The 24,925-nt window shown below is 33.8% G+C and overlaps 2 protein-coding genes across 2 annotated transcripts; both read left to right on the forward strand.

The window, feature by feature from the left end:
- Positions 1-566: 566 nt before the first annotated feature.
- LOC145000147 (lipoxygenase 2, chloroplastic-like) lies at positions 567-5,585 on the forward strand. The gene is made up of 8 exons (XM_078959316.1): positions 567-963; positions 2,458-2,717; positions 2,804-3,041; positions 3,132-3,449; positions 3,526-3,722; positions 3,801-4,102; positions 4,212-4,478; positions 4,572-5,585. The coding sequence occupies exons 1-8, from the start codon at positions 603-605 to the stop codon at positions 5,329-5,331; spliced, it is 2,703 nt and encodes a 900-aa protein (XP_078815442.1). The 5' UTR covers positions 567-602; the 3' UTR covers positions 5,332-5,585.
- A 14,259-nt stretch (positions 5,586-19,844) lies between these two features.
- On the forward strand, positions 19,845-24,722 carry LOC145000393 (lipoxygenase 2, chloroplastic-like). The gene is made up of 8 exons (XM_078959614.1): positions 19,845-20,232; positions 21,606-21,865; positions 21,955-22,192; positions 22,277-22,594; positions 22,671-22,867; positions 22,941-23,242; positions 23,363-23,629; positions 23,740-24,722. Exons 1-8 carry the CDS (start codon positions 19,872-19,874, stop codon positions 24,497-24,499), a joined length of 2,703 nt encoding a protein of 900 aa, XP_078815740.1. The 5' UTR covers positions 19,845-19,871; the 3' UTR covers positions 24,500-24,722.
- The last annotated feature ends 203 nt before the right edge of the window (positions 24,723-24,925 follow it).

A 24,925-nucleotide genomic window follows, 5' to 3' on the forward strand; every position in this document is an offset into this window, starting at 1 on the left:
CAATAGTAATTTGAAGCTGTCAAATACTTTGCATGAAAAATCCGAGGGACTAGATTTTGGCATTAACGCGGCTACACATACAATTACAAATGGGAATTTGACGTCGCTGATGATTAGTTAAGGGGAGATCGGAACTGATTTAATTTTCTAATAAAACTGATGCGTTTGTGGTGTGACACATATTTAAAGTATAAAACCATCATAAATATTTTTTGTAATTAAAATCGAAACAAACCTATTTTCGAAAGAGATTTCCCAAACTGTCCTATTTATGAAAAACAAAATTAAACCCATCTTTTTCATATATGGTATGGGCATGGCTGGTCACAATAAATGCAATATTTTATCAACATGTTTTTCATTACGAGATCATCGATCGAATGAAAGTAGCACGAGTTTTTTATATATAGTATGGACATGACTGGTCATAATAATCACTACCAAACAAAAATTAAATTCAATATTTTATCAACATTTTTTCATTATACTAAATTATCTCATGAAAGCAGCACACGGTTTTTACTATAAATAGAGGGTACCCTTCCAACTCCAAAATCACACAACCAAGAGTAAGTAACTTGGAGAAGGAAACATAAGAAAACATGTTGAATTCTCAGATCAACCAAACTCACTCTCTCAGCAACCTAGTCCCACTGCAAAACCCCTTCGTCGTCGGTGATGCCACCACACATTCCTCCTCCTCAGCCTACTCACCCGCCATTCTCCGCCAGCCAACCACCACCAAGAAATCCAACGCCACTCGTACTCGATCCACCTCAGCCGGCAAAATAAAAGCCATAACAATTCCGTTTCTTACCAAGACCACCGTGAAGGGTGTCATCACCATCCAACCAGCCATCAGCTCTGCCATCGCCGGAGTAGGTATTGGCGGTGTTGCTGATGGTGTCTCTGATCTTCTAGGGCGATCCTTCTTACTCGAGCTAGTTTCCAATGACCTTGACTGTAAGTATACTAATCAACTTTTTTACGTTTTAGTGATGTTGTGTGAATTAAAAATCAAAATAAGATACATATAATTTGGTAATTGTATATATTTACGACCTAGCTTTTATTATTACAAAATTTCCAATAATATAGTTATTTTAAAAACTTGAAAAGAAACTAAAATGGAATTTACCAAAATTGATAAATTAATTATTGAGGAATATTTAAACACTTATGTAGTTGATCTGAATCTAAGAAATTTAATTAATGACTAAACTAATTAAACATTATATTATCTGTTTTTTTAAGTACCACTCATCTACATGATCTCTATTTCGGATCGCGCGTTAAAGACAAATTTAAAACCTTTGTACTTTTGTTTTCATTTAAGGTACCAGTTAATGTTAATGTGGTCAATAATAGTTTTATATAAATTAGTCAATCTAAAAATCTCTCCTAACATATACATCGAAGAAGTCAAACTCGTGAGTATAGTAGCTAGTGGCTGGATTCATAAAGTTTTTTCCATAGAGGAGGTATATATATATATATATATATATATATATATATATATATTAAAATTGTTTTTCCAAAATAGCTTTTTATGGAGAAAGATGAGAGAGTGAACATATACAAACACTTAGATGTGCAGCACGGATATGTTATACAGTACTAACACTCCCTTGAGAATACGAGAATACGAGACTCGATGATAATAGACATGATTGTGTGGAGCCACCAAGTACAAAATACCGACTCCACTACCATATAAGCAAGATGTAGATTCAAAGATTTTCTCTAAAAGTTGTGTTAAAAAAGGATTTTCTCTAAAAAGAATTCCTTGCGAAGATAAAAGAGAATTCGAACTTATAAAAACATTTATTGGTCCTTTAATTTTGCAAGGATATGGGATACTTAACAATAATTGTTCCATAATATTTCAAGACATAGTATTTTTCATTTAACATTTTATAGAAATAAAGATAGTAACTTACACCAAATACTAATATGTAGTAGTCAAATACTTGAAAAACATAATTTTAGCCCGATATATTCTGTTATATTTTTAAATTCGTATATGTTCTTATAGTTATCTTTTTACCAAATGACAATTAAAACAAATTTTAAAAGGATAAAAATTCTACATTTTTTTTTTTGAAAGAGTACAAAATTTATTTATAAGTCTTATCCTAGAAAGATACTTGACGATAAGGTAAACATTTGCGACATCTTTTTCAGTCTTTTAATGAACAAAGTAAATTAACTAAAAATGTCAGTTTTTCATGCATTGAAAATTGTGATTGGAATAATTTATACACCCAATCTTCTTACCCTTCTTTTCGCTACATTTGAGATAACAGATGACCCTGTCAAAAACCTGTCAACTTTTAGATATTCTAATCTGTGATAAGTTTCGATAATTTTAATGCGAAAAATATGAAAGATTGATATTTTTTTTAAATAATATTTATTTAGAATAAGGTGTCAATACTGGAATTGATTTTGATACAGCAAAAGGCAAGCAGAAGACAGTGAAGGCGTATGCAAGATACGAGGCATTAGATTTCGACATTAACGTCTACACATACAAATGCGATTTTGATGTCCCTGAGGATTTTGGTGAAATCGGAGCTATTCTTGTGGAAAATGAATACAGCAAGAAGATGTTCTTCAAGAAGATTGTTCTTAACAACAATATCACCTTCACCTGTGAATCTTGGGTTGCTTCCAAGTATGATAACCCCGACAAGAGAATCTTCTTCAGCGACAAGGTTAATCTAACACTAATTTGCTTCCTTTCACTGTTTAATAGCCATCGACGTTAAGTTCTGACTAATCTCTTTGTTTGTAATTACAGTCTTATCTTCCATCGGAAACCCCGGAAGGCTTAAAGTCGTTGAGAGAGAAAGATATGGAATCGCTTCGAGGAAATGGGCAAGGAGAGCGAAAATCTTCTGATAGGATTTACGATTATGATGTTTACGATGACCTTGGAGCACCGGATCTGAGCTTAAGTTTAGCTCGGCCGGTGCTCGGCGGCAACGATCATCCTTACCCTAGGCGGTGTCGTACTGGTCGGCCAATGTCTACAAAGGGTACAAACTTTATTATTATCCTTCAGAACTTACTGAATTCCTGTAAACATGAATAATTAACTAAATACCAAAAGCAATATATAACTACAGATCCATTATCGGAGACGAGAACCTTGCTCCCCTTTTATGTGCCTAGCGATGAAGATTTCTCAGAGATAAAGGAGGTGAATTTTGGAGCGAGGGCATTGTATTCTGTACTCCATGCGGTGGTACCTACTCTAGACGCCATTATTACAGACAAAGACAAAGGCTTTCCTTTATTCAGGACCATAGATATGCTCTACGATCAAGGTGTTAATGTTCCTCCTCCTGACAATGGACTTAAAACAGTTTTGCCTCGACTCGTCAAAGGCGCTGTTGATACCGTAGACGCCGTGATCCAATTCGAGACCCCTGCAACCATCGATCGTAAGCTTTGATCTTTCTAACTCGTTTGTTATTTTAGTTTTTGGGTTTTGTATATTGATTGATGTTCTAATCGTAGGTGACACATTTTCGTGGTTTCGTGATGAGGAATTTTGTCGACAAATGCTTGCGGGTCTGAATCCATATAGCATACAGTTGGTGACGGAGTGGCCATTGAGGAGTAAACTGGACCCTCAAGTTTATGGGCCACAGGAATCAGGAATCACCAAGGAGATCGTGGAGCAAGAAATAAAAGGTTTCATGACTCTTGAGCAGGTAATTAATTCAAAACAGAAGATGGAAACTTAATGGCTTTTTAGTGAAAATAATTCATTACAATCGTGTTTTTTGTAGGCTTTGGCTGAAAAGAAACTGTTCATGTTGGATTACAATGATCTACTACTTCCATACGTCAACAAAACAAGAGAGCTTAATGGGACAACTCTTTATGGTTCAAGAACTTTAATGTTTCTTACTCCCACCGGAACTTTGCGACCATTAGCTATTGAGTTGACCCGACCACCATCCGACGACAAGCCACAGTGGAAGCATGTGTACACTCCCGCCTGGGATGCCACCGGAGCTTGGCTATGGAAGATGGCTAAGGCTCAAGTCCTCTCTCATGATTCTGCTTATCACCAACTTGTCAGCCATTGGTGGGTAACCTTTTTCCAATGTTATTTCTTTACATGTACATCGTTATGTGTTTTCAATCAAAGTAGTAGAATGAATGATTTGATTTGGGATGGTTTTTTGTTATTGTAGGCTAAGAACTCATTGTGTGATGGAGCCTTACATAATTGCTACCAACCGCCATCTTAGCCAAATGCATCCAATCCGACGACTACTCCTTCCTCATTTCCGATACACCATGCAGATCAATGCTTTAGCTCGTCTTGCTCTCATTAACGCCGGTGGTATCATAGAGTCGACATTCTCTCCCGGGAAATATTCCATGCAAATTTGCTCCGACGCATATGATCAACTATGGCGTTTTGATCACGAGTCGCTTCCAGCTGACCTAATTAGCAGGTAATCTTTATGCATGCAATCTTTTTCTGTTAACGTAAAATATATAATCAAAGGTTTTGCACATAGTATCTCTGATTATATTGTATCTTTTAGGGGCTTGGCCGTTGAAGATCCAAATTCACCACATGGTCTGAAACTAACGATCGAGGACTACCCATATGCAAATGACGGTTTACTCCTTTGGGATGCGATCAAACAATGGGCTACGTCTTACGTCAACCATTATTACCCAAAAGCGAGTCTAGTAGAATCTGATGTAGAGCTTACACAATGGTGGGATGAAATTCGAACAGTTGGACACGGAGACAAGAAAGACGAACCATGGTGGCCACAACTCAAAACCCAAGAAGATTTGATCGGAATCGTTTCAACGATCATGTGGGTGGGCTCCGGCCACCATTCAGCTGTCAACTTCGGACAATATGATTTCGCGGGTTACTTCCCGAACAGGCCAACGATGGCTAGAACCAAGATGCCTAACGAAGACCCAACAGAAGAAGAGTGGCAATCGTTCATTAAAAGGCCTGAAGATGCTTTGTTGAAATGTTTCCCTTCGCAAATCCAAGCTACACAAGTCATGTCTGTTCTTGATGTTCTATCAAGTCATTCACCAGACGAGGAGTATATCGGTGGATATATAGAGCCGGCATGGGCAGCGGAGCCGGCTATCAAGGCGGCGTTTGAAGAGTTCCGGGGAAGTTTGGAAAAGCTGGAGGGAATCATAGACTCGAGGAACGTCGATCCCAAATTGCACAACCGAAGTGGTGCAGGATTAGTTCCGTACCAGCTTCTCAAGCCATTTTCTGGTCCCGGGGTGACCGGAAGAGGTGTTCCGAACAGCATTTCCATCTAGTTTCGTACGTTGTCTTCTAGAATAAAGGTTTTCGAGATCTATGGTCTGATGGGTCTTTGTGATAATAAGGTTATAATCTATAGTTTTTGTTTGTTTTATTGTGATTTCAAATAAATTCATGTTGTGGTAAAACTTGTTATCGCCAGCCTAAAGGAGCGAACCTAGAACAGATCTAAGTAGGCTAAGTTATTTAATGCCATCTTCTAATATCCATGGTTCCACTATCTATACCAATAACTATACCGTTTTATTTATTAGGTTTAGGTCTTTTTGGTAACTTAAATTTTGATTTTTTCTTATCTGGTCACTTATTTATTTTTTTTAATTTTAAAAAAGTATTCAAACTTTTGGTTTTATGCTTATTACTCACTTAATTTTTGGTTTAGTCATATTTAATCACCTAACTTTTAAAATTATGTTTATTTAGTCACTAAAATTTTAAATTTTTTCAAAAGTTTAGTGAATAAATGAACACAATTATAAAAGTTAGATGATTAAATGAGCACAAATCTAAATGTTAAGTTACCAAAACAAAAGTGAAGTGACTAAATAAACACAAAGTCAAAGGTTTGATAACTTTTTAAAACTTAAAAATAATTAAGTGACCAAATAAACACAAAACCAAAAGTTAAGTGACCAAAAATGACTTAAACTCTATTTATTAAACTCTAAATTTCAGGACTTTCAGTAAATTACATGAATGGTTCCTATAGTTTGGGGTAATTTGCTTGTTTGGTCCTTAACTTTTTTTTTTTTTTTTTTTAACTCGGAAGGTCCACACAATTCGTTTTTGTTGCATTTTTGGTCTCCGTCTTACCTAAAAAGTTTATTTTGCCATTGATTTTTTTAATTTATTTAACTAAGGTGTGTAGGTAAGGTAAGGTAAAGTGAGGTGGAAGTAGGGTTGGGTGTGTTTATTTTTATATAAATTGAAGAATCAATGGTAAAATAGTCAATTTAGGTAAGACAGGGATCAGAACCGCAATAGATACAATTCGTGTAATTAAGAGCTAAACATGCAAATTATCCCAAACCATAGACACAATTCGTGTAATTTACTCTCTAACTTTTGATTAAACTCTTATGGATTGCCGATATGAACAAATAAAATATTATATTAATTAAAAATTAAAAATTAGTTACAAAATATTAATTAAAGATTACAGTTTTGAATTAAAATTTATGAATAGTACATTAGATAAAAAGTAAAATTTTAAATATAAAATAAACTAAATTATAAATAAAAAATAATAGTATATTGTTGTTTATGAAAAAAAATTAAAATGTCAATTTCTATATAAAATTTTATATTAAATTGAAAAAGAAAAAAAAAATCATATTATACGTAGGGGCAAAGCCAAGAATTTAGACTAAGGGGGCTTACAAGATAGTCAAATATATTTTATATTTGTAAGTGTTAGCAAATGTAGCCAAAACTAAGCTATGTAATTTAAAATCACGTCGTTTAATTAAATAAAAAGGATACCAGCCTTTTGGCAATTAAAAAAGGGGATAATGATTTGAAAGGGTAACGAATTTTTGATTTTTGTCACATTTAATCACTAAATTTTTTTCATTATCTATTTGTCATTGAACTATTGAAACCATTCACATTTTACCCTTACGATCGGCTGTTACCGGTCATAAGGGTAAAATGTGAACAGTTTCAATAGTTTAGTGACAAATAGATAATGAAAAAAAGTTTAGTGACTAAATGTGAACAAAATCGAAAATTCATTTCCCTCTAAAAAGTTTAATGACTAAATGTGAACAAACTTCCTATGTATTATGTTTTAGCAAAATTATTTATTTTTGTTTAATTGTAGCAACATTTATTGATGAAGAAATCTATCAAATAAAAAGTTCACCTGCCTACCTGTCACCCTATTATTAGTTATGAAAATTGAAAGGTTATTGTTTTCCATGTTTTGACTCCGTGATAGTAAAGTCAAGATAATAAAATGTTGAAGATGTTTGTGTATATTTTGAAAGTATCAATATTAGTTTATGTTATAATATTTTCTTGGTGAAATCTGAAATCCGAATAGTTAAATTCCAGGAGAAAATCAAAGAAAAATTGTTTGTGGAAGATATTTTGTAGTTTTTAGTTGAGATATAAAATATCTTACAAATAAATAATCGATATATGTTTTATTTATTAAATTGGTTATATCTCTAAATTACTTAATATTGGATAAGAATTATATTCAAAAAATAGAGTTTTGTGACAGAGATATTAAAATAAAAATTGTAAACATTATAAACAATTTGACAAGAGAGAAAATTTTAAATAGAAACATTTATTCTAAAAATATGTTAGGAACATTTTTCAAAGTTATGTAAAAATATGTTCGAAACTTTTTTCAAAGTCATGTTCACATTTGAAAAACGAAAAGGTGATTATATCTAAATAAATTAATTGTTAGATAATGATGGCTGCACCTATTAATTGATGTCTCTCAAGAAATGTTAATTGAAAGTTCTCGAAAAAGAGTTCATTATCGTATCGTCTTTTAAGTTCAACCATATTTTTCATATGTTTGTAAAAAGCTTTAAAAAAGGGTATAAACCAAAGTATAGAAAGAAAAAAAAAAATATATCATATTTAACTCCATTATTATTTTTTTGGACTTTTAACACTATTTTGTATTATTATAACTTCATTATTTCATATTTAAAAATAGAAAACATTTTTAACACGAAAATAGCGATGTTTATGAAATACTAACTAATTCATTGTATTTAAATATATTAACAGAAATTTATTTAACACTACAATACAATTGTATAAACTAAATATTAAAGTAACAGTCATGTTAAAATAAAATCTTATAATTTCATGATTATTATATAGTATTAACGTATTTTTTAAAATAATACAATATTAATTATTTTATGTTTTATGGGTTGCAATCTAAAAAAGATAAATATATTTTGTTTATATGAATAAAACTTAATATTATAAGGAGATTAGTGAAGGGTTTTATAAAGATTATTTCTATTGTATGTTTTTGTTTTAAAATATTTTATTATAAAAAATACTATAGTTATGTTAATCGATTTACGTTTATGTTTATTTGAATAAAATCTTCGGTATTGATATTTTTATTAATATACTGACTGGTTATTTTTAAATTTATAAAATAATCTTTTTCAGTTCTATGGAAAACCTAATTTGGTTTTTAATTTAATAGCATGTTTGTTTTCAACACACTTATATATAAAAAAAAATGTAGGCCTATCCCATTTTATATATATATATATATATATATATATATATATATATATATATATATATATATATATATATATATATATATATTGTTTTGGAGGTCTCTAGTTCTAATCTAAACGTTGATAAATGCAATTTCGTAATACTAATTTCTAATCACTAAACGGTTTAAAAAAAATTCACTAATATCCTTCATCACATGTGGTTTCCCCTTTACAAATATCAATTTTTTTAGAACGGTAGATATTTTATAAAATAAATAAATAACTAGCAAGAATCTAGAAAAATAAAATCTTCACAACAAATTACAAGCTAAAAGATGATTATGAAGCTAAGAGATCCAACTAATTTTAGCTTTTCTACACTTATTGGAAATCCAAAAAAAAAAAAAGATCTATCAATCACTTCATCTAAAATGAAAGATTTCTTAGGTTGAGCCGTTCCAAAAATAGTGGAATTACGAAAATTCCATAAACACCATAAGGTAGTCGAGATGACAGTGTCAAAGGCTTCTCGTTGCCCTCTTTTTACGGAAAGAGAATCAGACCACGAGAGGAGATGATCAAAAGAGAATAACTGATGAAGCTGGACACGCCACCAAACAGCTATCCGAGTCCATATCTCGATCAACTGATTGCACTAGAGAAAAAGGTGGTCAATATATTCAACGGTATTGGAGCAAACGCGATAAAGAATTGAGTCCATAATAATCCCACGAAGATAAAGATTCTCTCTAGTCAGAATACTTTTTAACTGCAATCTCCAAATAAAGATATTCACCTTGATAGGCACCCAATTATTCCAACGAGTTTTAGGATCCCTTCAATGTAACATATGACTATCCAAAAAACTTGGAGAGAAGAAACTATAAAGGAATCCAAGACATCGATAGTCCACCCCAAACGATCCGGTATGGAATGAAGAAGAACTCCTTGCATTAAGGAAATGAAAGCATTCCATTGAGTCTCTTCAATACTCCTTGTAGGTGTATGCCTGAGACAATCAAAATTCCAACCTAGAAGCACTCTATCACGAACCAACATAGATTTATGAAGATCTAGAGCATAAATCCTATGAAAAGAAGTTGCCAGTTGGGTATCCCCTGTTGGGGCATGTAAATGCTCCACAAATAATGAGTGATAGTTAGGTTATATTTTCCCTTTATTGTATTTATGGTGTAAATACTCTCCCCCTATATAAAGAGAGAGTTGGTCATTTATTTCAAAAAAGTTAGCTAGCTCATTTCTTTTTCTAAGTTAGAGTTACACTTCTCACAATGTAACTCTTGAGAGAGAAAGTGGTGGGTTCTCCCCACCTAGAGAGAGTTTCTCTCCCACCATGTTCTTCATGAAATATATTATTATTCTCTTTTGTTCTTAGTTTTTTCTTATGAACTCATATTATGTTCTTCATGTTCATACTTCCAAAAACACGATTAATCTCGAGATATCTTTCTTCCACATTCACCATTCATTATAAAAATGGGTCTCTACAATTGGTATCAGAGCCGTACCTTGAAGATCTCACGATTAGTTCAAGGGAACGACTCCCGTGCGGTGATTATCTTGTGATTTTTCCGTGTTTCTGCAAGAAAAAAAAATTCGGGTTACAAACCGGAATTTTTTTTATGAAGTTCTCTCTTAGTTCTATCTTATGGGTGATTCTATCTCAATAAAATAAATTGTTGTTGCTGCTGCTTGTTCTATTTATTGCTGGAAGAAGATGTTCTTAAAGTTCTTACAATTTTTACTGTTAAAGAAATGAAGAAATTTGGTGAAGAAATTATTTTTGTGGTCTCCAAAGTGTTGAAGATATTCTCCAGGAACTTCTTTTTTCTTGGATGAGAAGACACAAATTTAATGGGATTATTTTCAGGAGAAGTGGATTTTATTTTCTTTCTCAGCAACTTTTTCTTCACAAGAGGTATCAAGTTTCTATTCTTCAAACTTTTCATATTGTGAATCTAATGTTGAAGACCATTTGGACGTAAATTGTGTTTGTGAAAAGCACTTTGTCCTTTTTGCTCTTTTGGGTAAAGAGTAATTCACTCATATTTGCCTTCCAGAGCAAAAACCATGTGACATAGTCCAATCCCATCACTTTTTGTCCCCTAAAAACCCCATGTATACTCTTCCTTTTGCCTTCCCAAGACCCACTTGTTGACTTGAATGCCTTATAAAAAGATTCTCTTATTAAAATTTGAATAAGTGGCCTTTGCGGTACCATTTTTCATGAAAAAATAGCATTTTTCGTCACTTGTTCAGCCCTTTCTGGACCCCCGAACCGCAGCCAAAAATTGCCTACCGGAGTCCCTGAGAAGCCTCTCAGCAGCCCTTCTTAGCCTTTGATCCGAGGTCATAATGTCCCATCCGCAACCCCTTGGTCAGCAGCCATAGAACCGTAGCCAAAGATCCTTCCCTGCTGACCGAAGTCGCGATCTCCTTCTTGCTCGGACTGAAGCCTTGGTCCGCAGGCACTCGCACGCTCCACTTCGAATAGCCTCCTCGCCCTACCGCATCTAGCATGCGCAGCCTGCTTACCTCGCACCGCAGTTCCACCATCCGCAACCTATCTTCTCCATCCAAAGCCAACTCTAGATCAGCCCAGCTCCCTCGTCCGCACCCAAGACCCCCACTGCACCCACCTTAGACCCGCAACCAACCTTATCACTCCGCCTCACCCCCTCTCATCTGAACCCACTCCTCCACCTTCCCCTCTGATCCGCAACCACTCCACCCGCAATCACCTCCTAACTGCAACCCTTCCGACTTCGCATCTTCCTCCTCCTTCTCCTTCAGCCCTTCCCCCTTCCTCCCCTTTCTTTTCCTCCTCCTCCCCCCTCCTTCTTCCTTCTCCTTCCTTCTTCCTCCTCCCCTACCTTTTTCCTCCCCTCCCCTCTTTATTTTAAACCTTTTTTTTCTAGACTTTATTTTTTTTTAATTCAGATTTTTTTTCTACATTTTTTTTAATTAATTTATGTTTTTTTCAGCCAATTTTTTTATTTAGCCAATAATTTTTTTAACACCATTTTTTTATTTAGCCATTTTTTTTTATTATAACCATTTTTTTTTATTATTTAACACCAATTTTTGCCACCACCTACCCATGGATTGTCACATTAGTTATTCATTTCATGCCGATTATTATTATTGGAAGAATATTACCGTAGTTGGATTTCATATCATCTTTTTGTGATGCTTGCACCGCAACGGCGATTGATCAACAAAGTTGTTTCACATTCTTCATTTTATGGGATATTGTGACTTGGTGCTCTTGATTTTTGGTTGACGAATCATGTATCTTGAGCATGTAGACTTTATTCTCTATTGAAGACCACTTCAAGTGTTCCGACACCACAGTTCGGATATTTGGATATTATTTTTGGCACAACAGATTTTCTCAGCACAACTTCAACAACTATGTCACCCGCCTTCTCATGACCGCAAGAGTATTTATTTTACTCTTTCTCGTTTTTTATCGAGACCCTTCATACATCTAGGGAGAGCTTATCTTAGCTCTTGGTATCCAACACTCTCCATCCGATGATATGTTGATTTTTGATATTCAGTCATTGGTTATCCAAAATAGGAAGAGAATATCATCCGGATTTGGTTATTATGGTTGTTTGAGTTTGGATTTTGAAGACTTATGAAGACGATTATTTATTTAGTGATGCGATGTGACACTTATTTTTGGTCATTACGGATCAAATTTTTGGCATTACTCGATGTTTTCCGATTCAGATTATTTATTATTCGGACTCTACCACAAGTCTAGTTCAGATTTTATGGTTTCACGAGTTTGGATTTGTGATATTTTGAAGACGAAGATTATTTTTTACGATTGCTGGTTGGTTCCTGAAGTCATGCCTGTAACTATAGTTATCAGACTTATCCAAGTGGGAGATTGTTGGATAAGGTGTCTAAGTCCATAACTATATTTGGTATGTACTTGACCCGGCTTGGCATGGTCCATTTTGGTTGCATGGCATCTCAACATTTAGATAGACAAAAATGAGAATAAGCACACTTATGATTTGTTAATATATTCTAATATATTAATATGAAATCATATTTTTTAATTAGTATTGATCAAGAATTAATTTGGAATTAATTTTGTGATCAAAAGATACTAATTAAATATATGAGGATTGATTATATAAAATTTTCATTCTTATATAGTGGGCTTAAGGTCCATGATTCACTAGATTGGGCAAGGACCTATTGGGTGCTCCATGGATGCTCCATGGAGGTTACAACCCCATGGATAATGGGGATAATGAAAAGTCATGCACATTAGGGTTTACCCTATATGTGACACACTATATAATGAACCTCATATGGATCAAAATCGGCACGAAGACTATAAGAAAGAGGGCTAGCCGATTTTGTGATCAAAGTGTTCTTCTCTCAAGTTATTCCAAGTGTTGTGGTGTTGTGTGAAACATTTAAGGCATCACATTTGGGGTGCTAGGCTCACAAAGTCTTGAGGAATCCAAGCAACACACAAATTTATGTATTCCACTAGTTTTTATATTGCAAGTTCCCCATAACATGCTTGATAAGATGAGAACCTTGGAAAAATCATATTTGCATGTATATTAGAGAAAACATAGATCCGAGGTTTCTAGGGTTTCATGTACACCATAGGAGTGTTAGAATGCTCAAAACTCATCACAATGTTCATCCAAAGGGTAAATCGGTAATCTAATTTAAAAATGGATCAAATCAGTTGTTATTATTTCTATTTATTTGATTATCTCAACTTGGTTACTGTTTCTAACCTTATTGTCGAATATAATTACTTTATATTATACCATTTTTAGGAATGTACTTTTAAAGTACATTGTTATACCATTTTTAACAATAACCTATTGTGACTTTTTCGGATTTTTAATGTCTCTTTTAATTTTCTTTTATTCACTATTAAAGGGATGAATTTTATAAACAATTTAATCTAGAAATGATTAAACTATAATTATTCTAATTTGTATAGGTTTCTGTACAGTAAACATAACCTTTAAAAGATTCCTTTCTGTGACAAGAAAATATTGTTTTTTTAATTCATCTTGAATAACCATTTAATAGCTACATGTAAAAGATACATATACTTAGTAGTTAAGACCACAGACCTTACTCAAATGTCCCAAAATGTCTTGAAGTAAGCATTCATTTTTCATTATTTTATCATTATCATAAAATAAAAGAAGACATCCTCATATGTTTAAATTGTTTAGTCTGTCTCATAATAACAAGTAAGTTGTGTGTCAATTTTGTCTTGTGACATATTCAATGAGTTACAGACAATATATAAATCGAGCAAACATAACTGTTTTTATATTTATTGATTAGATGTTTCTTTAAATTTAATATTTTAGGGTTTTTACGTGGTTCGTTTTAAAGGAACATAAACAAGTTGCTCTTTTTTTTTTTTGAAATAAACAGTTCTATTTCGGAATATAACCATAAAATAACAATGTAGTTTGAAAGTACATTGTCAAATTTTGGATTATACTTGCGTAGACCCGTTTTCACGTATAGTCAACTATATGTAGTTGTTTACCATTTCACAAGTAAAAAATGTTTGAAGGTACTCATATGTGACGAGTAAGGGCGTTCAACTAATAAAACAAAAAATGGTGTATACAAAAAGGTATTTCAAAGACTATATATATTTACCGATTTCAGTGTATTTTCTACACATTTCAATAAGACCAATAACCCTAATTATATATATATATATATATATATATATATATATATATATATATATATATATATATATATAGGGTGCAAAGTCATGCTTAGATGTATTTGTGCTTTACCCACTTGTATTGTGTGATGAGTTGTCTTTCCTATAAATAGGAAGTTAGTGACACTCATTTATGTAATGATCATTTCGAGTGTTAGACTAGAGAGACAATTTGTACAAGACCCATTTGTATACTCTTTCAAGATCTAATATGAGCTAAAATAGATTTATTTACTCATTGTCTTCTTGAGTTTACATGATTTTTTACCAGATCTTTTCTAATTCCGCACATGCCATCAAAATCAACATCACTACAACTGGTATTAGAGTGAGTGTTCTTGATTCAATCAAGAATTGATCCATGATGGCAATCTAGATTTGGTGATTCTTCATATTCTTATTGACCTTCGTGTTTAGAGAGTGTTTTGTGTTCTAGAAATCAAAATTTTCCTTGATTTGATCCATAATTCGATTTTCTCTTTCTAGAATACTTGTTTGTACCACTTTCTCTCACTATAATTTGGTTCATATTCACTTTCACTCTTTAAAGATCTCCTTGATTTTGACTTTCCCTTTCTAGAAAACCCAAGTTCATATCATTTGATTCAAAAGAAAATAAGCAATTATGGAGAAATGGTTGATTTGGAATGAAAATTTTCTATACGAATACAGTTCTTTTGAACCCATTCTTTATCGCTTGACTGTTGGATTGAAAAGTGAAGATGCACTCATTTCAAATGGAGAAAAGAATGAGAATGGAGAATTAATTGGTCATCCAATTTATCAAACCAAATATTTGTTGGATCGATTGATTACAACGTATCAAGAAAGACGAAGAAATAAGAGAGAAGGTGAAGTCATAAAAGGATTTTTTCTTACTGAATGTAAACCTAGAAGCAATATACTTGAATATTATGCAAATTGTCGTGAAGCGCAAGAACATGTTCTTGATGATAATCATCGTGTTCTTGGTTCAAGAAAAAGGAGTTCAAGTTAATTCTTATGATGAAAAAGCTTTTTGCTCGATTGGAGTTCAAACCGATTATATTTTGTGTTCTTGTGATTCGTTTGAATGAATGATTCCATATCGGAAGTCGGTGATCCAAGAAAATCACAAGTATCAAACTCCAAAAGATTTGATTTAAACTCATAAAGTTGATGTTGTGGGAAGTCGGTTTGTTCATAAAATCAAGTCTTCAAGATGCAAAAAGAGAAGAAAGAAAAAGAAGAAGAAGATTAAACACAAAAACAAGCGGGTTACTCACAAAAATCATCAAATGTTGTGAAGCCGAAATCCTTGAAACAAATCTGGGTTCCAAAACAACAATCTCCAAAGGTTGCATTGAATTTGAAGTCAAAACCCAAAAGTGTTGGTGTTTCTTTTGAAGATGTTCTTGGATCATTGAAGAACACGAAGAACACGAAGAACGAGTTAAACATCACACATAATGGGTGGTACAATATTCAAATTGTAGATTTTCTCGTTCCAACAAAAGAACCAAGATCTTCTAAATTTGATTCGTTCGTTTAAAACGGAACTCGATTCGTCAAAAAAGTATCTCAAATTTTCAAATGGATTCCAAAACGTCCATGATTTGGATTCATGCGTATCGTTTTTAATTTTTGATCGTTTTGACTTAATTGGATCAAATCCGTTTCAAACTCCTTTGAAGGTCCAATTAAATTTTTTTAGATCAAATCACAAAATCAAAATCATATTCTAAATTTCTTTGTAATCCAATTTGTGACTCCAAATTCAAGTGAAATATCACTGTTCATTACTGTTCATGACCACATTTGAGCCCAATCAATGTTCGATAGTAAGTCCAAAACAATTGAGTCCTAAATTCTTTTGATAGTTCGTTATTAATTGAGTCCATAAATCATTGAACCCACTCATAGTTCTTTGTTATGCACAATACGCATAAACGTATTGAACATTCTTGATTTTCTTTAAGATTAGAGTTCCTGTGTCTCATTTACTCTCGTTATGAATCGAACATCACTTTCGAATCTTAATGTTTGTTGTTTAAAATCGATTTTGACTGGAACTTGTGGTTAATTGAAGTTGAATTCGATTTTGGCTGGTTTTACTTTGAAATCGTTTGAAAATTAAGTCTAATTGAAAGTCAAAATCAAGTTTTGATCGTTGTTCTTATTTGCAAATGTTGATGGGTAGTGAATTGAAGTTCTGTTTTGGATTGATAGATATGAATATTAAACTGATTTTTATTGACCTAGAATCTGTTTTGGGTTAACTCCTGGAAATCGACAGTTAATGAAATTCGATTGGGAATTGAAGGTTCATTGATTTTGATTTTGAAGTATTTGGATTGTTGAGTTTGGTTTGTATGTCGATTGTATTTGGAATCGATAATTTGGGAACGAGCTACGGATCACGAATAGGAATGGCAATGGGGCGGGTTCGGGGCGGGGCATGGATTCCCAAACCCGCCCCGATAACTTTCGGGTATCTTATCGGGGCGCCCCATTGGGTTTCGGGTTTCCCCGTCGGGTTTCAGGTATCTTATCGGGTTTACAACAACTGATAACGAAATCTTTATTCTCTTTTAGGGTATCCTAATGTCTTATAAAATATACGTGTTCTAGCAACTCTTTTAAATTAAAAACATGATGCATCACTTTAATAAAATAAACTGGACGTTATATAAAAAATTATTTGATTTAAGTTTTGTTTAATACGTCAAAACACATAAAAATGATCATTAACACCAGATTGTTAATAACTAAAAAAATTGTTCACGATAAGTATTTTATATTTGAACGTGTACAATTAACAGCAAATTTTTTTGAACATATTATGTATATATATATATATATATATATATATATATATATATATATATATATATATATATATATATAATCGGGGCGGGGCGGGGCGGGGCGAGGATAACCCACTCCCTGCCCCGAACCCGATAAAAAACTCGATAACGACCCGTTACCCGACCCGAAATGATCGGGTTTCGGGTTTCCCCGTCGGGTTCGGGTTTTTTTTCCATCCCTAATCACGAATTTAGAGATGTTCGTTTGTTGGATTGATAAAGGATATGTTGAAATCGATTGGTTGCACAGATGAATGTCGATGTTGGTGAATGAAAAGGAAAGCTTGAATTTAACTGGAATCGTATGGCGACTAATGGGTTAAGGGTTGATTTTGATTGAAATCCGCTTTGGTTGAATCGAAAACTATGTGGAGTCGACATTGGAAACAAGATGGGATAATCAACGTCCTTGTTGATTAAAAGCGAAGTCATGGTCGATCGATTTCAAAGTGATGGGGTTGATGTTGTGTTTTGATTTCGATTTCAAAATGGGGACGATGAAACGAAGTCTGGAAAATTGATGATTTTGAGTCGATATAGATTTCGATGGTTCTTTGGTCGAAATCTGTAGCAGTCATTGTTTGTTGGTTGCTTGGTATCGACTGGGAAGCAAATTTGATTTTGAAAGCGAATGAATTAAAGCGAAGGATTTGGTTAATGTCGACTATTGATGATGAACAGGAAGGGAAGGTGTTGATATGATGATAAGTCCGGATTGCTTTGATGTCGATGTTGGTTTGTATCAATTGAGAAAGCGAAGGTTTTTTTTTTAGTCAATATGTGAAGTATTTGTCATTAATGTCGATGATTTTGGAAGAGCTGTAATAGCAAAGTATTGATTAAGCGATTGAATGGACCAAAAGTCAGTCAACGATTCGATATGCATTGCTTTTGCAAGTGATATGTGAAGTCGATAGTCGATTTTTTTTTTTTTTTTTTTTTTTTTTTTTTTTGTGGAATAGCGAAGATTTTTGATCGTTTATAGCGGAAATTTTTGATCGCGAAAGGCATTGGAGTTGACTGTAACAAGAGAATTAGGGAAGAAACCAAACAAGTTTCGAAGTTGGTCCTTAAACTTTCGAAGATTTTATAGTTTATACATGTATTCGAAAGAAAGATCTAATTTCGACAGTTTGGAAGAAAATAGGCAGAATTTTAACTTTCGATGGTTTGACAGTTTGTAAACATGTTCGACATTAGGACCTAATTTTCGACATTTTGAAGCATTGTGAAGAACTTTCGAAAGTAGTACCTGAAGTTTCGAAAGTTTAGCAGAAATTACCAAATTTTGAAAATGGAGTTAGAGAATTGAAAAATTTTCATTTTTGGTCCCTACAGTTTGTGCGAATTTACAGTTTATGCTATGTTTCACAATGGGGTAATGTTTTGCATATTATGTTGTTTTGGCGCAATGGGTCCCTGAAGAATTCTGTTATTGACAGTTTTTACCCGGATTTTTGAAAATCTTGCAACTCTCATCAAAAAGTCGAAAATTTTCACAAATTGGAAATTTTTTCGAGACTTTTTCGTGATTGTTTTTTCGTGCAAGATTTTCAAGGTTTCATTTTTGGTACACATCAAGGGGGTGTATTGTGAAGTTCATTCATCGGGCGCTCCTCACCCTTAATGGGTTTTATAATCATTTTTTATTATTAAAAGGGGAACAATGATGGGTATTCGAAGCGGGTTTTTTGGGTATTCATTTGCGGATTTGGGACCGGTGTTAATTCGAGTGGGAGTTTAGTCTTGATTGCGCGAGCTCGTTGGATATTGAAGCCGGACATCCAATCCTAACTTTGAGGGGGAAGAATGTTAGGGTGTAAAGTCACACTTGAATGTATTTATGCTTTACCCACTTATATTGTTTGATGAGTTGTTTTTCCTATAAATAGAAAGTAAGTGACAATCATTTATGTAATGATCATTTGAAGTGTTAGACTAGAGAGAGAATTTGTACAAAACTTATTTGTATACTCTTTCAATATCTAATATAAGTTAAAACCGATTTATTTACTCATTGTGTTCTTGAGTTTACATAACATTATGATTCATTAGATCTTTTCTAATTCTGTAGATGTCATCATAATCAACACCACTACAATTATTCTGCAATATCTATATGCATTTGTATCATTAACACAGGTAAAAATCTAGTTTTTATCTAAAATACATGAAATACACGTGGTGTAACTTACATCTAATAGTAATTTTTACATGAAAGTTATGACGCATAGATTTGACATGTGGACATCTACACATACAAATGCGATTTTCATGTCCCTCCGGATTTAGGGTGTGGTGGCACACATTGAAACAAACCTATTTTTTGAAAGACTTTTTTCCAAATTGTCCTATATATTTAATAAAAAAAATCACCCATCTTTTCTTATGACTTATATGGTCTTGACATGGGTGGTGACAATAATTACTAACAAACAAATGTTAAATTCAATATTTTATTTACATGTGTTTCATTTCGTACCAGATCATCTAATGAAAATAGCACGAGTTTTTTTCTATAAATAGTACCAACCTCTCTTAAAATTAAATAAAGTAAAATAAAATAAAAAGAAAGAAAACTCTTATTTTTCTTGTACTAGATTATCTCAGAAAAATAGCACAAGTTGTTTACTATAAATAGAAGGTACACTTCAAACCCCAAAATCACACAACTAAGAGTGACTAACGTGGAGAAGGAAACTAAAGAAAACATGTTGAATACTCAGATCAACCCGACTTACACTCTTAGCAAACTAATTCCACTGCATAAGCCATTTGTCACCGGTGATTACACCACCCATTCCTCTTCCTCTGCCTACTCCCCTGCCATTCTCCGCCAGCCAACCACCACCAAGAAATCAAATGCCACTTGCACTCGATCCACCTCAGTTGGCAAAATAAAAGCCATAAACATTCCGTTTCTTAACAAGACCAACGTCAAAGGTGTTATCACCATCCAACCAACCGTGAGCTCTGCTATCGCCGGAGTAGGTATTGGTGGCGTTGTTGATGGTATCTCTGATCTTTTAGGGATGTCCTTCTTGCTTGAGCTAGTTTCCAATGACCTTGACCGTATGTATACCAACTTTTTTACTTCATATATATATATATATATATATATATATATATATATATATATATATATATATATATATATATATATATATATATATATATATATATATATATATATATATATATTCCAAACAACTTGAAAAGAAACTGATCAAATGGAATTTACCAAAATTGCAAAATTAATTATTATTCAAACAATCATGTACTTGATCGTAAGTACAACCTTATCTACTTGATCTTTGGGTTCTTTATAATGACTAAATAATAAAATTAAAACATTTAGAAATAATGGAGTCTTTTTCATATCGGCTTCACATAAGCTTTTATTTTTCCTTCTTCTGACATATTTTTAACCAAATTCTAAACAACCTGTGAGGTGTGAGTTTGACGAAAAGGTTAAAATTAAGCCAGTATAAACTTTGATGTTTACTGTTTTATATAAATTAAAAAAGATAAACTACATAATTATTGAATTTATCAAATATATATAGTTTTTAGAGGTGTTATATTAATATTTAGTATCAAAAAATTAATAAACACTCAATTATTTTAGGACCGATAAAAAAATTCATACTTTGAAAAAAACTTGTACTATAACGCGATAAGACGCCTTGACATTTTATTTACACGTAACACTTAACAAATCCGTCTTAAACGTTGTCGTAATGGCTATCTTTATCTCATTGCCTCATAATTAATTATTTTTAATAGTTAATATCTTACATATTAATTTATAAAGAAGTACGAGACATCGGATCTGATATGTAAAGTTTAAAATTCTACCAAAAAAACTAAAATAGAGAGAAACTTTAACATATAGATGTGCAATACTTAACAATTCTTATTTGACAGTACTTGCATTAATCTATATTTTCATGACATAGTATATTCGTTTTACATTTTATATTAATAAACATTATAACTTACATCAAATACATGAAAAAAAAAAAAATAATTAATATCACGATATTCAGTTTTATTTTTAAATTTGCATGTATTCTTATAGTTATATTTTTACCAAATGGTAATTAAAAGAAATTTTAAAAGGATAAAAATTCTACAAAATTTATTTATCTATACTATCCTAGAAAGATGCTTACATTTTCCTAAAATCATTTTCATTCTTTTAATCAGCCCTATATGGAAAATTGTGATACCGATAATTTATATACCCAATCTTTTACCTATCTTTTCGTTACATTAGGGATTTATGCTTCGCAATTTCAAACCGATCACCAAAGTCAAAAATCTGTCAGCTTTTACATATTCTAATCTACAATTTTCGATAATTTTAACGCGAAAAAATATGAAAGTTTAAGATCATTTTCATTTAGAATAAGGTGTAAAAAATGGAGTTGATTTTGATACAGCAAATGGCAAGCAGAAGACAGTGAAGGCGTATGCAAGATACGATGCACTAGATTTTGACATTAACGTCTACACATACAAATGTGATTTTGACGTCCCTGAGGATTTTGGTGAGATCGGAGCTATTCTTGTGGAAAATGAATACAGCAAGAAGATGTTCTTCAAGAAGATTGTTCTTAACAACGATATCACCTTCACCTGTGAATCTTGGGTTGCTTCCAAGCATGATAACCCCGAGAAGAGAATCTTCTTCACTGACAAGGTTAATCTCACACCAATTTACCTCCTGTCACTGTTCAATTAATAGCCATTGATGTTCAGTTCTGATCATTAGTCCGTTTGTAATTATAGTCTTATCTTCCATCGGAAACGCCAGAAGGCCTAAAGTCGTTGAGAGAGAAGGATATGGAATCTCTTCGTGGGAATGGGCAAGGAGAGCGTAAATCTTCTGATAGGATTTACGATTATGATGTTTACGACGATCTTGGAGATCCTGATCAGAGCTTAAGTTTAGCGCGGCCGGTGCTGGGCGGCAACGATCATCCTTACCCTAGGCGGTGTCGTACTGGTCGGCCAATGTCTACAAAAGGTACGTACAAACTTAATTATTTTCTTTCAGAACTAATTGAATTTCTGCATACATGAATAGTTAAATACCAAAAGCAATATACAGATCCATTATCGGAGACGAGAACGTTGCTCCCATTCTATGTCCCTAGCGATGAAGATTTCTCAGAGATAAAGAAGGCGAACTTTGGAGCGAGGGCATTGTACTCTGTACTCCACGCAGTTTTACCCGCTTTAGACGCCATTATTACAGACAAAGACAAAGGGTTTCCTTTATTCAGGACCATAGATATGCTCTACGATGAAGGTGTTAATGTTCCTCCTCCTGACAATGGACTTAAAACTATTTTGCCTAGACTTGTCAAAGGTGCTGTTGATGCTACAGACGCTGTGATCCAATTCGAGACCCCTGAAACCATCGATCGTAAGCTTTGATCTTTTTATGTCGTTTTTTATTTTAGCTTTTGGGTTTTGTATATTGATTGATGTTCTAATTGTAGATGACACGTTCTCATGGTTTCGTGATGAGGAATTTTGTCGACAAATGCTTGCGGGTCTGAATCCATATAGCATACAGTTGGTGACGGAGTGGCCATTGATGAGTAAACTGGACCCTCAAGTTTATGGGCTACCGGAATCGGCAATCACCAAGGAGATCGTCGAGCAAGAAATCAAAGGTTTCATGACTCTTGAGCAGGTAATTCAAAACAGAAAATGGAAATTTAATGTCTTTTTAATGAAATAATTCAATATAATCATGTTTTTTGTAGGCTTTGGCTGAAAAGAAACTGTTCATGTTGGATTACAATGATCTACTACTTCCATACGTCAACAAAACAAGAGAGCTTAATGGGACAACTCTTTATGGTTCAAGAACTTTAATGTTTCTTACTCCCACCGGAACTTTGCGACCACTAGCTATTGAGTTGACCCGACCACCGTCCGATGACAAGCCACAGTGGAAGCATGTCTACACTCCCGCCTGGGATGCCACCGGATCTTGGCTATGGAAGATGGCCAAGGCTCATGTCCTTTCTCATGATTCTGCTTATCACCAATTTGTTAGCCATTGGTAGGTCCCGTTTTTCCAATGTTATTATTCTACATGTACATGTTTATGTTTATGTGTTTTTAGTCGAAGTAGTGGAATGAATGATTTGATTTCGGATGTTTTTTTTTTTTGTTATTGTAGGCTAAGAACTCACTGTGTGATGGAGCCTTACATAATTGCTACCAACCGTCATCTTAGCCAAATGCATCCAATCCGGCGACTACTCCTTCCTCATTTCCGATACACCATGCAGATCAACTCTTTAGCGCGTCTAGCTCTCATTAACGCCGGTGGTATCATAGAGTCGACATTCTCTCCTGGGAAATATTCCATGCAAATTTGCTCTGACGCATATGATCAACAATGGCGTTTTGATCACGAGTCGCTTCCAGCTGACCTAATTAGCAGGTACCCTTAATTATGCATGCATGCATGCAATCTCTTTCTGTTAACATAAAATAATCAACGGTTTTGCATGACATAATATCTCTGGTAATCTGGCATGTTGTATCTTATAGGGGCATGGCTGTTGAAGATCCAAATTCACCACATGGTGTAAAACTAACGATTGAGGACTACCCATATGCAAATGACGGTTTACTCCTTTGGGATGCAATCAAACAATGGGCTACCTCTTACGTCAACCACTACTACCCAAAAGCAAATCTTGTTGAATCTGATGTGGAGCTTACACAATGGTGGGATGAAATTCGAACAGTTGGACACGGAGACAAGAAAGACGAACCATGGTGGCCACAACTCAAAACACAAGAAGATTTGATCGGAATTGTTTCAACGATCATGTGGGTGGGCTCCGGCCACCATTCAGCTGTCAACTTCGGACAATATGATTTCGCGGGTTACTTCCCGAACAGGCCAACGATGGCAAGAACCAAGATGCCAAACGAAGACCCAACAGAAGAAGAGTGGCAGTCGTTCATAAACAGACCTGAGGACGCGTTGTTGAAATGTTTCCCTTCCCAAATCCAAGCTATAAAAGTCATGTCTCTTCTTGATGTTCTATCAAGTCATTCACCGGACGAGGAGTATATCGGTGGATATATAGAGCCAGCATGGGCGGCAGAGCCAACTATCAAGGCGGCTTTTGAGGAGTTCCGTGGTAGTTTGGAAAAGCTGGAAGAAATCATAGACTCGAGGAACGTCGATCCCAAATTGCGCAACCGAAGTGGAGCTGGGTTGGTTCCGTACCAGCTTCTTAAGCCATTTTCCCGTCCCGGGGTGACCGGAAGAGGTGTTCCGAACAGCATCTCCATCTAGTCCCGTATGTCGTGTTCCAGAATAAAGCCTTTCGAGATCATTGGTCCGATAGGTCTTTGTGATAATAAGGTTATGATCCATAGTGTTTGTTTTATTTCCATTCCAAATAAGTGTGATAATAAGGTTATGATCCATAGTGTTTGTTTTATTTCCATTCCAAATAAGTTCATCTAATTCTGTACGTCGTCTTCCGGAATAAATGTTTTCGAGATCTATGGTCCGATGGGTGTTTGTGATAATAATGTTATAATCCGTATTTTTTTTTTTTCGTTTTATTGTGATTTCAAATAAATTCATGTTGTGGAACTTGTTATCGTCAGCCTTGAGAAGCTAGCCTAGAAGGAGGTCGAGTTATTTAATGCCATCTTCGAGTTCATTTAAAGTGTCTAAATGGAAAATTGGAGTCTCAACCCTATCAAAAGATAT

This window comes from Lactuca saligna, chromosome 6, assembly GCF_052625555.1.
Source record: "Lactuca saligna cultivar CGN05327 chromosome 6, ASM5262555v1, whole genome shotgun sequence".
Classification (NCBI taxonomy): Eukaryota; Viridiplantae; Streptophyta; class Magnoliopsida; order Asterales; family Asteraceae; genus Lactuca; species Lactuca saligna.